The sequence below is a fragment of the Falco biarmicus genome, chromosome 2 (genome assembly GCF_023638135.1).
Source record: "Falco biarmicus isolate bFalBia1 chromosome 2, bFalBia1.pri, whole genome shotgun sequence".
Classification (NCBI taxonomy): Eukaryota; Metazoa; Chordata; class Aves; order Falconiformes; family Falconidae; genus Falco; species Falco biarmicus.
Window position 1 is genome coordinate 11,466,089 of NC_079289.1, and position 14,813 is coordinate 11,480,901.

General features: G+C 40.2%; 1 protein-coding gene across 7 annotated transcripts in view; it reads left to right on the forward strand.

The window, feature by feature from the left end:
- The window catches only part of FAT3 (FAT atypical cadherin 3), a 419,023-nt gene that overhangs the window by 324,981 nt on the left and 79,229 nt on the right, over positions 1-14,813 (forward strand). For 6 of the 7 annotated variants that reach the window (XM_056328389.1, XM_056328383.1, XM_056328385.1 and 3 more), the window contains 3 exons: positions 4,800-5,075; positions 6,660-6,870; positions 10,362-14,435. In XM_056328389.1, coding sequence (XP_056184364.1) covers positions 4,800-5,075; positions 6,660-6,870; positions 10,362-14,435 — 4,561 coding nt within the window. Of the gene's footprint in view, positions 1-4,799; positions 5,076-6,659; positions 6,871-10,361; positions 14,436-14,813 lie in introns of those variants that run through there. The other variant, XM_056328388.1, reaches the window with a different exon arrangement.

Genomic DNA, 14,813 nt, shown 5'->3' on the forward strand with positions numbered 1-14,813 from the left:
ACAGCTTTGGAAAGACTTCCTGCATTAGGTTTTGTCCTGCTTTGATTTGATTGTATTTCTTTAGGCCTTTCATTTACCATTTTGAATACAAAGTCTTTGCTAATGCTCTGAGTGTTACTTCGCCTAATTTGTAAGCTTGGAGGCCTGTGAATCCTTTATTTGAAACTTGCTTTAACTGTGGGAAATAGGAAGTGAGCAGGGAGAAGCAAATCTTTTATAGCAAGACGCTTGTTCGGACTGTAAATTAGGCTCTGCACAATGGAAGCAGAAGGAGGCAAGCCTGCCTTTCTGAAGCCTGCGATGCGCTGGAGAAGATACGAGCTTTCAAGGATAACCAGGCAGAGACTGCTTTGCTGTGTGCTTGCTTTATGAGCAAGGAAAAAAGACTTGCAGCTAATGTTTGTCTATGAAAAGTGGTTTAGCCAGTAACCTTGCACAGTCCTCAGAAAAGAGGAATCCCTATTTAGAAGCAAACAAATAGTAAACATTCCCATTCATCACCTTTTGGAGATGTGTTGGGAACCTTTTAAAGCCTGTCTTTGATTTTACACAATGGTTATTGTTGCAGCATAATACCCCAGGCACCTACACAGTAATGAAAAATATTTATGCAACACAGCTCATTCTTGCCATGTCTTCCATTTGGAAATAAATATGAAGGAAGTATTAAATTACACACTGTGAGTCACTTCAGTAGGATAACACTTGATTTTGGGTGAAAGATATGCTACAGGCTGGCTAAAGCTTAAGGCTTCAAGGAGCAGAGTGCTGGCCCTTTTGAAGTCAATGGGAAATTTGCCAGTAGTGCCAAGATTTTATGCCTAAGTTTGGCAGCCGTTAAATGAATTTGAGTAACTTTCCTCATATTAACAATCTGCTGGCATTTGGCTTACTCAACTTTGCATGTGTTTGTAGGATCAGGTTTTCTATGAGCCTGGTGTCCATGTCAGTGTAACAGTTGTCTATTATTAAAGGAAAAGGTTGCCCCTTTTTTTTAAGTAACACCTTACCAGAAGCCATCCTGCTGGAGCAGGAAATCTTCTGCATAGGAATGTAGCATTTTAAGGTGACCTAATAAAAGGGGGGTGGCTCTAAAATAAGCCTAAAACATCTTTGCCAGCTTTGCCATGGTACTTCCCATGTAGCTTTGGTTAAGTCATTGACTCTTTCTGCAAGGCAGTGTTTTCCTGGGCAAAGGATGAGGGTAATAGCCACTTGCTTCTCAAAAATGTTTTAAGGATTGAAGGACTAAAATCTATTTAAAATGGCACTTAAGTTCCATATTCTGTTACCTGATTTTGTTTCAGGTAGCTCCCAAGACAGTTACATTTTTAAGAACATAAAAGGAGTTCCATTTCCTCCTTTTCCATAGCTTGTGAGTTTAACTGAGCTCTGTATAATCAGTATTCCCATATATAAAATAACTTTCTATTGTTGCAAGGAAAATCCACCCCCCTCTAGTAAATGAGAGACCGTAATGTTAATATTACAGTTGACTCTCGGGGATTTTGAGGGACATCTGACAAAAAATTAGAAATGCTCTTAACTGCTTTAATAGAAGAGATAGAGACTCAATAATGACCTCTTTATTCATTAGCATCTCTTTACCCACCGCCTTCCATCTCCAGATGGAAGTGGCTGTTGAAATGCAGAGTATGTAATAAATAATGCGTATTTCAATGTAGATTACTTGACAAATCATTAAAATACTGTCATCTCTGGGGAGGAAGATGCCTGCCACTTAAACAGACACTTGATCAGTTTTACAGTAGATATGAAGTGAAGGGGGGGGGGGGGGGGGGGGGGGGAATAAGAAAGAAAGAAAAAAAAAGACAAAAAATAGAGGTTATTTTCTGGAAACTATAAAAGCAATTTTAAGTTCATAGTTCCCTGTAAGTTTGATGACCACAGTAAATGAGGACTTCAATTTTTTTATGTTTTCCCCTTTCCATGCCTCCCACTCCCCAAGTACCATCATGGTCCATATCTGTGTATCAGAACATTGGCCTATACCTTTTCCAGTGGGAAGAAATGCTGCTTTGTGAACCCACAGTGTAATTTCCATAGTCTCATGGCTTAACCTTGGTCTCTGATGCCGATCCAGTCCCACCCTGTTTAGTTTGTGCAGTCTAGTGAAGGCATAAATCACAGAGCCGTGGTTTGCACGGTCACGGTGCAAGCTTTGTGGTGGATAAAGCTTTATGCCCTCCTCTGTTTTCCCAATGTTCCTGTGATCCTAAAATACATTGGATAGATATAGGGGGTAGTGAATGCCAGCAATGGACTGATCACAAACCACGCAAACAAAACAGCATGTCACTGCTGTAGACACATTGGTGTGAATCTGTGCATTTTTTCCCCCTTTACATAATAGCTTGAGCTTGCACGCAACAGTGTTAAAAACAAATTCACAGGTACAAGCCTGTCCCTCACATGGCAGCTTTCTTGTTCGAGGTAGACCATGCTGTACTAGCATTAGCAGAATCAAACAATTGGTATTTTCAATCAAATCCATTTGGAAGTTTTTACTTCTCTGTTAGACTATCTAAAATGATACGTGACAAAAGTTTTGGTCACTAATTACCAGTAAAACAAGTTGTGGTGGTATCTGTTAACAATGCAGCAGTAAAATAATCCAGCCGTGTTACAGTGGTACCTGGCAAGGACTGAGGGTGTGCAAGTATTAAACAGTGGTAATCAAATTATCCCAACTCATCGCTGTAGTCTCCTCCTTACACTAACAAAAGTGGTTCAGCACTGGCTCTGTGTCCTATTAGAGTTGAAGGCTTTCATTTTTTCCTCAGGCTTTCTTTCATATATTAAAATGCATTTCTTCACATATTTTTCAGATGTGAGTTTGGCTTTTTTTTCCCCTCAGTCAGATCAGAAACACTCCTTGATATACTGTGTAGCAACAGCAAAAATATAAAAAGCTAAGTAACTCTTCATCATTATTATAGGTCCAGCAATGTATATTTCCCCCTAATGTTATTGCTATCTCTCCAAGACTGAGGCATAACTTAATATAGGCTTTGCCCTGTTTCACTCTGGCGTACCATAATCTGGTGAAAATTAAATCGTATGGAATGCACTCAACATAAAAGTCCTGTGCCATTTAACTTACAGAGCATTTTATTTCAGCTGTCTTTTAAACAGTTCCCAGGCTAGTTCATTATGACTGCTGCTTACAATTGCTCATGTTCCTTCTGGTAACGTGTTCTGCAAACCCTTCCACATATCATGGAAATCTAAAGTTGCATTTCTCTCTAAGGCCAGCGTCTATTTGTGCAGTATTGCAGTAAAAGTATAGCTGTATTTTTATTCTGTTAAAAAAGTATGGGTGAACAGGGCTTGATCAAGCAAAGTAATAAAATTTGCTTTAAAAAGAGCCAAGTACTTTTCAGAACAACAAAGAAAATATCATGAAGGATGGGTTAAGTCTCCTAGTGTAAGGGAAGAGTCCTGTGCATGGCCTTTCCCATGTTGTTCATTGGACTATTTCTTACTTCAAAACCTTTGCAGAAAAAGACGGTTCCATTTCACTCGCTGTAAAATTAGGTGTGTCCTTTCACAGGCATGTTCTGCAAAAGGTAATTTTTGTTTCCAGTACTGAAAAAAAAGCAACTCTGTATTTGGTCTTTCAGTATTGCATAGTTTGTCAAGGGTTTTGCTGCCACACTGTCCAAAGTAATCTATAGCATACGAAGTCTGGAAAGCAAATTTTCTCCAGGGAGTGACTCCTCCAGTGGTGAAAACACAAAACCTCATTGGAGCCACACATGCATAACGTCGCATAGTCACATAACTTTTGGTGGAAGGCAATGCTTGGGAAATAGTGATTCTTATTAGTTTCCAGAGTCAGCTTGTGATACACTGAATTGGGTGTAATAGGTAGCAACAGCAGCATCCTGGCTGCCTTCCCCCTCTCCAAGTTTCTTTAGGGATCAATACTGAGGTTTTAAAGACAGACTTGAAGCAGATGGCACAGCGTTCATTCACATTTTTAGCAGAAGTTCTACTGTTCATAAACTGCAACAGAAGGGAGGCAAATAGGTGTTAGAGGGGAAAGTGAACTAGTCTGCAATAAAGCAACCATCACTGACAAAGGAAGAGCAAGGATGAAACCATAAAAATAATCCTGTCACCAGTGCCCTGAGATTACCTGTCCTTGGTGGTATGTATTCATCTGTGTGGGGTGGGCTTGCATGGTCGTTGGGTCATGTCTCCTGTTCTTGCCTCATCAAGTGTCCTAACACAGCCTAAGGTGTAACAGCAACTTGAAGTCTCCACTTCTGTCATGATTTGACATTGCTGGTATGTCCCAATGCAATTTATCAGGCAGGAAACAACACAGGATTTAGCCAAATCTTAATTGTGTGAAAGCAGATTTAAGTAACATGGAAAGGATTTCCTTATAGCCTTATTAATAGCGAAGGGGAAAGGAAATCCCATAATAGCTCTAGAAGTCTCTTGTAACCAGAGCAGTTGTAAGGGATGGCAAAACCTTGACCTCTGACTATTGTAGGAATACTTTTCCAAGTCTATAGACACTGAAAATACAGACTCCTTTGTCAAGCTCTGAGTAGGTCTTATAATTAGGAACATTTTGCCTCCAAAGTCGTATCTTACTATTTCTTTTGATCTGAACAGTAAGCATTTAATATTAAATGATGTGTCTCACCATACAGCAGCATAACATTATCAGCCACCTGAAGTAAATTCCATTTCCCTATGTGCCTATTCAGTAATCTAGCTAGACTTCAGTAACTTCAAGTGCTTTTCTTTTTTTTTAACTATAGGTTCTTATCAAGGTGTTGGATAACAATGATAATGGCCCAGAATTCTCTCAACCAAGTTATGATGTCACCATTTCAGAGGACATCCTCCCTGATACTGAAATTCTGCAAATTGAAGCTATAGACAGAGATGAAAAGCATAAGTTGAGCTACACTATTCACAGCAGCATCGATACAGTCAGCGTGAGAAAATTCAGAATTGATCCCAGCACTGGGGTGCTCTATACTGCTGAGAGATTAGACCACGAAGCTCAAGATAAGCACATCCTTAATGTCATGGTAAGAATGCAATATTCACTTGGCTCAGGAGACAATCACTGCTGCTTCAGGTGCATACGTGCCTTAGTCTTTGCATAAGCAAAGGACTCTTAGCACAAGTAGTCATTAATTTCATCTTGTCTGCCCTGCTGTGTATTTATTTTACATGTTTTATTTGGGCTTTTTGGGAAACTTATTCTGAATTCATTGTGTGGAATGTGAGATGATTTGCTATCTCGAGGGAGAGCAAGCAGGAAATTATTTAATCTCTTGACATCTGGTCCTCTCACTCAAGGTAATTTTCAGAGTTTCTGAAGTGAGGCTGAAAGTGATTTGAAAACTTATTCACAGGGAGATAACTGCTTTCTTGTCATAGAGGATGCTACAGTCTTTCTGAATGCAAGCCTGGTTTATAGTTTACTTTTACAGACATCAGTACATAAACTGTTGATATACAAAATAGCTTTCATCTGTATTTCCAAATGTTTGGGTATGCAGAAAAAAAATTAACCACCATTTTTTGCTCAGTGTGCCTAAATTACAGAACAAAGTCTGTGTGTTTTCGAGTGATGATTGTGTATTATGGACTGGAGGCTAAAAAAATAATAATCTGCATTAGTTTAAACATTGTCGTCTGCTATTTTCTTGAATTACTTAAGACTCTGGCAGAAGAGGCCTTTAAAGGGACAATTCATGGTGTGTTAGGCATGGGGAGATCTTTGGACGGGAGACCCTTGGAATCGGAGAACTGCTGTGAGATCCAGCAAGCAGGAGCTGAATAGGGTCTCAGCTCACAGAGTACTTTGAAAGTAGGCTAAGAAATTAATATAAACTGGATCACAGAGAGACATGGCTGACACAGGTCCATTTCCTGGTGCCTGATTTTGATATCTACTTGATACAATAGGGTTTTTAGCTCTATTTGAAGAGGAACCAAGCTATTTGGGATCGTGTTGGCAGGATTATCGGTGTAGCAGTGCTGAGATATTTTGCATGGGGTTTAGAGAGGTGTGATAAAACTGTTGGGAGTGCTCAACATTTCTTAAAGTAATTCCTACTCTGTTTACTATTGGTATCATCATCTTCAAAAAGGTATGTACATGTATAATGATGAAAAAGTCCATTGGCAGCTACAACCACTGGACTGACACATGACTGATCATAGTGGGTAAAATTGTTTGAAGCTTTTTGAAAGAAGGAACAATGGGCAAGGTTTATTTGCCTCTGTGCTATAAAACAAGGGAAGGCCAGGCAAAGGCATGACCATTTAGCATGTATTAAAAACAAAGTATTTATTGTAAGCCTAAAACTGAATTTAAGATGTCATGTGGTTGCCCTTTAAAAAAAATCACATCATGATCATTAGTTGCTCTGCGTTCTTTCACAAGTGAAAAAGAAGTCACTAGGCTTTTCTAAGTGTCTTTAACTTTACAATCTGCTGTCTCACATGTGCATGTATTTTAGAATGTTCTTTGGGACAAATGGATCTTTTTTTATTACTTTGTATTAAATAGAACTGAAAGCATTATTAGCACTCAGATGAGTAACATTTACGAGCTTTTACTAGATGGATATGAAGATGTGTATTATGCACTTGTTCTATAGGTCCGCGATCAAGAATTCCCTTACAGAAGAAACCTGGCCAGAGTCATCATAAATGTGGAAGACTCAAATGACCACAGTCCATACTTTACCAGCCCGTTGTATGAAGCCTCAGTGTTTGAATCAGCAGCAGTTGGATCAGCAGTCTTGCAGGTCACAGCTTTGGACAAAGACAAAGGAGAAAACGCAGAGCTTGTCTACACTATTGAAGCAGGTTAGGACAGAGGCTGAAAATGTAGCATCATTATTCATGCTGTCCACAGAGCAGTGCTGTGATGGTGGCCTGTCTTGACACACAAGTCAGCTTCTTTGGTCTACTTTCCCCTGTAGAGTGGGCAAAGGAGACACCTTCCTGTTGGTTGGTTTTTATTTTTAAGCTACTCTAGCCAAAACCTGTCAGAACAGAATCTTATTCACATTCCCTAGATGGTTACAGAGCCTTTTACCTCTTAAGTCATTGGTTCAAAACCCTTACAGAAGATGCTTCTTGAAAGCGACAGCCAGCGACTTGTTTTCAGGTTGCTGGCTTCAGTCTAGCACACAGTGAATCCTCCGGAAGCAAATGCCGCAACAGCTGGTATGTCCTGGCATCTTGGCCAATACTCGGATCAGAGGAGCATGGAGACTAACACCAAGGCTATGCTAAAAACTTCTGTCAGCAGAGCCATAGCATTTTAATGGCACAAGGTCTCTTGAAACTAAGGGAGAGCATGGTGGTACCAGATTAAAATTGGTTTTGCAGTTGGAACTCTGGATATTTACATTCACCACATAATCTGTACCAGGGAAAGCATTCCTCTGCTGGAGCAACAGCATGGTCACGAGAAATTTACATTATGTCTGCCACACATGCAAGTGAATGTAACTTTCTCTGGCTCATATGGATCTGAAATTAGGAATTATCTCTGAGATAAACTATTAACATATATACAGGAGGCGTGCCTGGAAAAAAAAGGAAGTAGAAATTTGTAACCTTTTGATTTTCTGATGTTTCATTCCTGCTTTTTTTCTTTTTTTTTTCTTCTCAGTAGTATGAATCTTTCTGTTGTAATAATATTAAAACTTGAAACCTATATTGCCCTAAAAAGAAGTCTGATATACTGCAGATTGTCCCCATATTAATCAGATCATAAGCCTTTCCCAGCATTAGGCTCTGATCCTACAGAATCATTATTTATCTCCATATTATTATAAAGACTTGTTGTTAGCTAGAATGGCTTAAATCAATTAGCAACAGGCTAAATGACAAGAAATAGGTAATGAAATGAGAATATCTACACCTTCTCGTACTGATTTAACTTCATATAGTTCAAGCTCATACCTTAAACTAAGCCAATATAACCTGAAGCTTAGAGAAGACCCAAGGAACTTTTTTCTGTCACTACTCTGTGTGCTTTGTGGAAGTGGAGTCCCTTAAGCAAACCAGGAGGTGACGTCTTTTGCATCTAAAACTGTTGAACTTAGACCTTTGTGATCCTACAAAGATCTTAGCACTACAAAACAAGTATTTCCTTTATGCACCGCATTTGGTCATACCAGTTCTTTCTCGGTATTCTCCAGTGGCCTTTTATTTAGATCAGGGGAACTATTACATGTGGGCACATACATAAGGCAGGACAATACTGTGCCTTACAGAACACGCTCTGAGCTGACCAGATCAGGTTCCTGGGACAATGTTTTCCAAGACTGTTCCTAGCTTTCCAGTCACCTATAGGTGCCACCACAACGTGAAAAACAACCTGACATGCTAGGAGTATGGCTGCTATACACTGGTCATAGAACCATAGATGATGCAGACAGAAAAATATGGTTGGAAAGAATGCTTTAGCTATTAGATGGTCCTTTTTAGTCTGCATGTTTTTCTCTTTTCTAGAAACTCTCTTCCACTACAGCCTGTTTCGTCATGAGCTCTCCCTGCAGTATCAGACTTCAGACTTCCATTTACTGTAAGCCACACACTCCCCCAGTTTCATTATCCACAGATGTTCCAATCCCAGATGCATCAAAATTCAGTCCGCTGCTGCTGTAGTTTATATGATCCATAAAATCTGCAGCTGAGGATGCTGATTTTAAGTGCAGCTTTCAGATTGTACACAGCCCTTTCATTTAGGGGATTTACTTTCATCACTTTACATGTGAAGAGAGCACAAAGAGAGTAGCTTTTGTGTAATTTTATAAGAAACTCCTAAAGGAGAAGAACCAGCTCCAGCCTTACATGAGGCAGTGGCTAAAAATTATTTGCATTAGCAAACACTGACAAAGTAACTGCAGCAGCATTTGTAGTGTCTGCAAATGTGACAGATACTGTGATCTTTATGAGAATTTGTAGCTCTGGCAGAATCTCAGCTCCTCAGTGAATAGCACAATTTTTGTTTTAGCTAGTGGAGTAAACTTTACTGATCTGAAAGGACGGGTATAAATAGAAAGCCAGTACCAGTACTGAACTACATGCAGTAGTATGTAGCTTAAATTAGCCTCCAGGATCCAGAATTTACAACCGATAGTGAATTACATCTTAAAAATAGTTCACATTAACTCACTTCATTCTATGTAGTATCCCAGCTACAATTTTCACATTTACTGCTCTGTACACAGCACCTATAACAATCACCATTAAAAGAAAAACTCTTGTTTTTCAACAGTGACCTGAGACATATTTCTCTCCAGGTTATGGATGGATGCTTGACTGTAGATTGAAAGCAGTTCTAGATTTTAAAGTGTAAATTACAATAGCAGGAACATGTTATAATGATTGGAATCAATGTAACTCAGTATGTGCTGTTTGAATTTGGAATCAAACTCAGAAAAAGAGTCTGTGTGCTTATGCATGCCATATATAAATGCAGCATCCTATACTTTAAGCAGGCACTCAACGAGCCAGCAAAATACAGATTACATAATAGAGGTGAACTCTAATTACAGGTAAGGATACGTATCAAAAGTTTTGAATCTGTCTTGTTAAAGAAGAGGTTGGCAAAAAGACTAAAAAAAAAAAAAGGCCCCAAAGAAGGTCCTTGATCCAAACTCACTTTTTTTACCTTTATGCAGTCAGCGATATGCCCATTTTCATGTTATAATAGAAATTTAATGACATTTTCTGCTAGCTCTCATTCGTCTAAATTTGTCCTCCTCAGAGACCACATGATAAACCTTTGTGCCACAAGGTACTTGAATCTCTTTTTCTATGCTATTTATTCTGTTTTATTTTTCGAAATGCCACTTTAACCTTCTTATATTGAGTTCTTTGAGTCTTGAACTACTGTAATCTTCTCTACGGTTGCTTAATATCCCCTTCAATTAAGAGCCTGAGTTGTTATCCATTTGTCATGTAATTAGCTTGTTAGCCTCTGATCTAGTTTCTTTGCCTTAGGTGTACATGTATTTGACTAATTCCCATAATTTAGGTATGCTTTTTCCTGCTTCAGTAGGAGTAATGTACATGCAGCACTTGCTCAGATGTTGATACTCAAAATCAAGATGTAGTTAACAGCACCTGAATTTCTGAAAGTTTGAACACCTATTCCATCTACTGAGTTTCCTGATTTTCAGAAAGGAAGACTGGAAGGGCTTTTACAATTCTATTATGTTGGGGTGGATTTTTTCAATAAATCCTTTGAAAAAATTACAGCTAATTGTTCCTGATTTAAATTATCATTAAGTGTGCTGTATTTAATTTCTAATTTTCTTCCAATATTTGTGTTTTAGGAAATACGGGAAACACATTCAAGATTGAACCAGTTTTAGGGATCGTTACATTACTGAAGGAGCCAGACTTAACCACAATGGGACAGTTTGTTTTGTCAGTCAAAGTGACTGATCAAGGTTCTCCGCCTCTGTCTGCAACAGCAATTGTGCGGATATCTGTGACGATGGCAGACAACTCCCACCCTAAATTCACTCTCAAAGAGTACCAAGCAGAGGTTAATGAAAATGTGGATATCGGTACTTCTGTCATCTCTCTTTCTGCCATCAGTCAGTCCACGTTAGTTTATGAGGTTAAAGATGGAAACATGGATGGAGTCTTCACTATAAACCCATATTCTGGAGTGATCACCAGTCAGAAGGCCCTTGATTATGAACGTGCTTCCTCCTATCATCTCATTGTACAGGCAACAAATATGGCAGGCATGGCATCAAATGCCACTGTGAACATTCAGATTGTTGATGAAAATGATAACCCACCAGTTTTTCTCTTCTCTCAGTACTCGGGCAGCATAAGCGAAGCGGCTCCTGTAAACAGCATAGTCCGGAGTGCCAATAACAGTCCTCTTGTGATACGTGCCACTGACGCTGACAGCAACCAGAATGCTTTGCTTGTCTACCAGATTGTTGAATCTACTGCAAAAAAGTATTTCACAGTAGATTCCAGCACAGGTGCAATCAGAACAATTGCAAATTTAGATCATGAAACAATAGCCCACTTCCACTTCCATGTGCATGTTAGAGACAGTGGGAATCCCCAGCTCACAGCAGAGAGCCCAGTTGAAGTGACCATTGAGGTAACTGATGTCAATGACAACCCACCAGTCTTCAGCCAGGCCGTATTTGAGACCGTCTTGCTCCTGCCCACATATGTTGGTGTTGAGGTTCTCAAAGTCAAGGCTACAGACCCAGATTCAGAGATCCCTCCTGAACTAACATATAGTCTAATTGAAGGCAATTTGGACCATTTTTTAATTGATTCAAGCACAGGGGTACTCACTATTAAAAACAATAGCCTCTCCAAAGACCATTATATGCTAATAGTAAGAGTATCTGATGGGAAATTTTATAGCACTGCTATGGTGACAATAATGGTAAAAGAAGCCATGGATAGTGGGCTCCATTTCACACAAAATTTTTATTCCACTTCTATCTCAGAAAATAGTACCAATATCACAAAGATTGCTGTGGTGAATGCTGTTGGTAACCGCCTCAATGAGCCTTTGAAATACAGTATATTAAACCCAGGCAACAAATTTAAGATCAAATCCACCTCAGGAGTCATTCAGACAACTGGCATCCCCTTTGACCGAGAGGAGCAAGAGCTGTATGAGTTGGTGGTAGAAGCAAGCCGTGAACTAGATCATCTTCGTGTTGCTCGAGTGGTGGTGAGGGTTTACATTGAGGACATAAATGACAATGCTCCAGTGTTTGTAGGGCTTCCATACTATGCCGCTGTGCAAGTTGATGCTGAGCCTGGCACCCTGATATATCGAGTGACGGCTATTGATAAAGATAAGGGTGAAAATGGTGAGGTGTCATATCTTTTGAAGGAAGATTATGGACATTTTGAAATTGATAGAGGATCCGGTAGCGTCACTTTAAAAGAAGCCTTCAATTCTGATCTGTCGAATATAGAGTATTTGGTTGTCATTCTTGCAAAAGATGGGGGTAACCCATCATTGTCTGCTTCAGTAGAGCTCCCCATTACTATTGTTAACAAAGCGATGCCTGTATTTGACAAGCCCTTCTATACAGCTTCTGTGAACGAAGATGTAGAAATGCACACGCCAATTTTAAGCATAAACGCAACTAGTCCAGAAGGCCAGGGTATCATTTATATCATTGTCGATGGAGATCCCTACAACCAGTTTAATATCGACTTTGATACTGGAGTTCTGAGTGTCGTTAGCCCACTGGACTATGAAATAAATTCTGTTTTCAAGCTGATGGTACGAGCCAGTGATGCCCTCACTGGCGCTCGAGCTGAGGTCACTGTGGACTTGATCATTAATGATGTTAATGATAATCCTCCAATTTTTGATCAGTCGGCTTATAATGCCACTTTGTCTGAAGCATCTTTGATTGGAACTCCTGTACTGCAGGTTGTTGCGATTGATGCCGACTCTGACAATAACAAGATTGTGCAGTATCAGATAGTCCAGGACACCTTTAACAGCACGGACTATTTCCACATAGACAGCACCAGCGGCCTAATTCTGACAGCCCGGATGCTGGATCATGAGCTCATACAGCAGTGCACCTTGAAAGTCAGAGCAACTGATAATGGGTTCCCACCATTAAGCAGCGAGGTTCTTGTTAGTATTTCAATAACAGATATGAATGACAACCCTCCAGTTTTTAACCAGTTAATATATGAATCGTATGTGAGCGAACTGGCACCGCGGGGTCATTTTGTGACTTGCGTCCAAGCCTCTGATGCTGACAGCTCTGATTTTGACAGGCTGGAGTACAGCATCCTATCAGGAAATGATCGGACCAGCTTTATTATGGACAGCAAGAGTGGTATTATCACCCTTTCCAATCATCGCAAACAGAGAATGGAGCCCATGTACAGCCTGAATGTCTCTGTGTCAGACGGGCTGTTCACCAGCACAGCTCAGGTGCACATACAGATCCTCGGGGCCAACCTCTACAGCCCTGTGTTTTCACAGAGTGTTTATGTGGCAGAGGTTAGAGAAAATGCTGCTCCTGGAACTAAGGTAATCCATGTGAAGGCAACAGATGGGGATTCAGGTGTATATGGCCATATAAGCTACTCGATAATAAATGACTTCGCCAAGGACCGATTTTTGATTGATAGCAATGGGCAGATTCTGACAACTGAGAGGTTAGACCGGGAGAACCCACTGGAAAGTGATATCGGTATATTTTTGAGAGCCCTTGATGGAGGTGGCAGGACTACGTTTTGCACTGTGAGGGTGATAGTAGTGGATGAGAATGACAACGCTCCTCAATTTATGACGGTTGAATACAGAGCAAGTGTCAAAGCAGATGTTGGGAAAGGTTACTTGGTGACCCAAGTACAAGCAGTAGATCCAGATGATGGAGCCAATTCCAGAATTACCTATTCTTTGTATAGTGAAGCCTCCGTTTCAGTAGCCGATCTCCTTGAAATAGATCCAGACAATGGATGGATGGTCACCAAGGGTAGCTTTAACCAGCTGAAAAACACAGTTCTGTCATTCTTTGTCAAAGCAGTTGATGGTGGCATTCCTGTAAAGCATTCCCTCATTCCTGTCTACATCCATGTTTTACCCCCAGAAACTATTTTGCCTTCCTTTTCTCAACCTCAGTATTCTTTTACTATAGCAGAAGACACCCTCATAGGTGGCACCATTGACATTCTGCATGTTTTGCCTAATCAGGGTGCTTTGTATAGCACAGTTAATGGCGAGCTGACTGAAAATAACAAAGATGGGGTTTTCATCATAGAGCAGGACACAGGGCTCATAAAACTGGATAAGAGACTCGATCACGAGACAAATCCCGCTTTCCACTTCAAAGTTGCGGCCACCATCCAGTTAGACAAAGTAGACATTGTGTTGACTGTGGATGTGGAGGTTAAGGTATTGGATGTAAATGACAACAAGCCCATGTTTGAAACAGCTAGCTATGATGCTATAATAATGGAAGGGATGCCTATAGGAACGAAACTTATGCAAGTTAAAGCAATTGATGCAGACTCAAGTGCAAATGGGCAGGTCACTTATACACTTGCAGTGGAATCAGAACTGGAGAAGATCACAGAAGCATTCACTATTGATAGCAACAGTGGCTGGATCAGCACGCTGAAGGATCTGGACCATGAAAAGGATCCTGCTTTCACCTTTGCAGTGGTGGCCTCGGATCTGGGTGAAGCTTTATCCTTGTCATCAACCACCTTGGTCTCAGTTACTGTGACAGATATAAATGATAACGCACCCATATTTGAGCATGAGGTGTACAGAGGGTCGGTGAAGGAGAGTGACCCTCCAGGGGAGGTTGTGGCTGTTCTTAGCACCTGGGATGAAGACACGTCTGATGTCAACCGGCAGGTTAGCTACCATATTACAGGTAAGAAACAGCTTGCATGATTTTCTCCCAAAATCAAATTTACTGAAGAACTGTGCATGTTTCCAGGTTTAGGTGAATGTTTAGCAGGATTTCAGCTAAATTACCACTGTGAATCAGAAAATTGCATTTTTTTTATTTTTTTTTTTTTTTGGACAGAATTTCCAGCAGCTAGCAAAGGTGAGAAAAGAGAAAGGGAGTATGTGTGTCTGTCTGTCTGTCTGTCTGTCTGCGTTATTCCTTTTCTAATTTCCAAGATTAATGCTTTATGATTTGCTGCAGAGCAATATAGTGTGCCCCATCAACCCATCATAACTGATGTGTCAGCTTGGAAACCATCATGACTTAATGTTTCAACCAAGGGAAGAAGAACGTTTTATT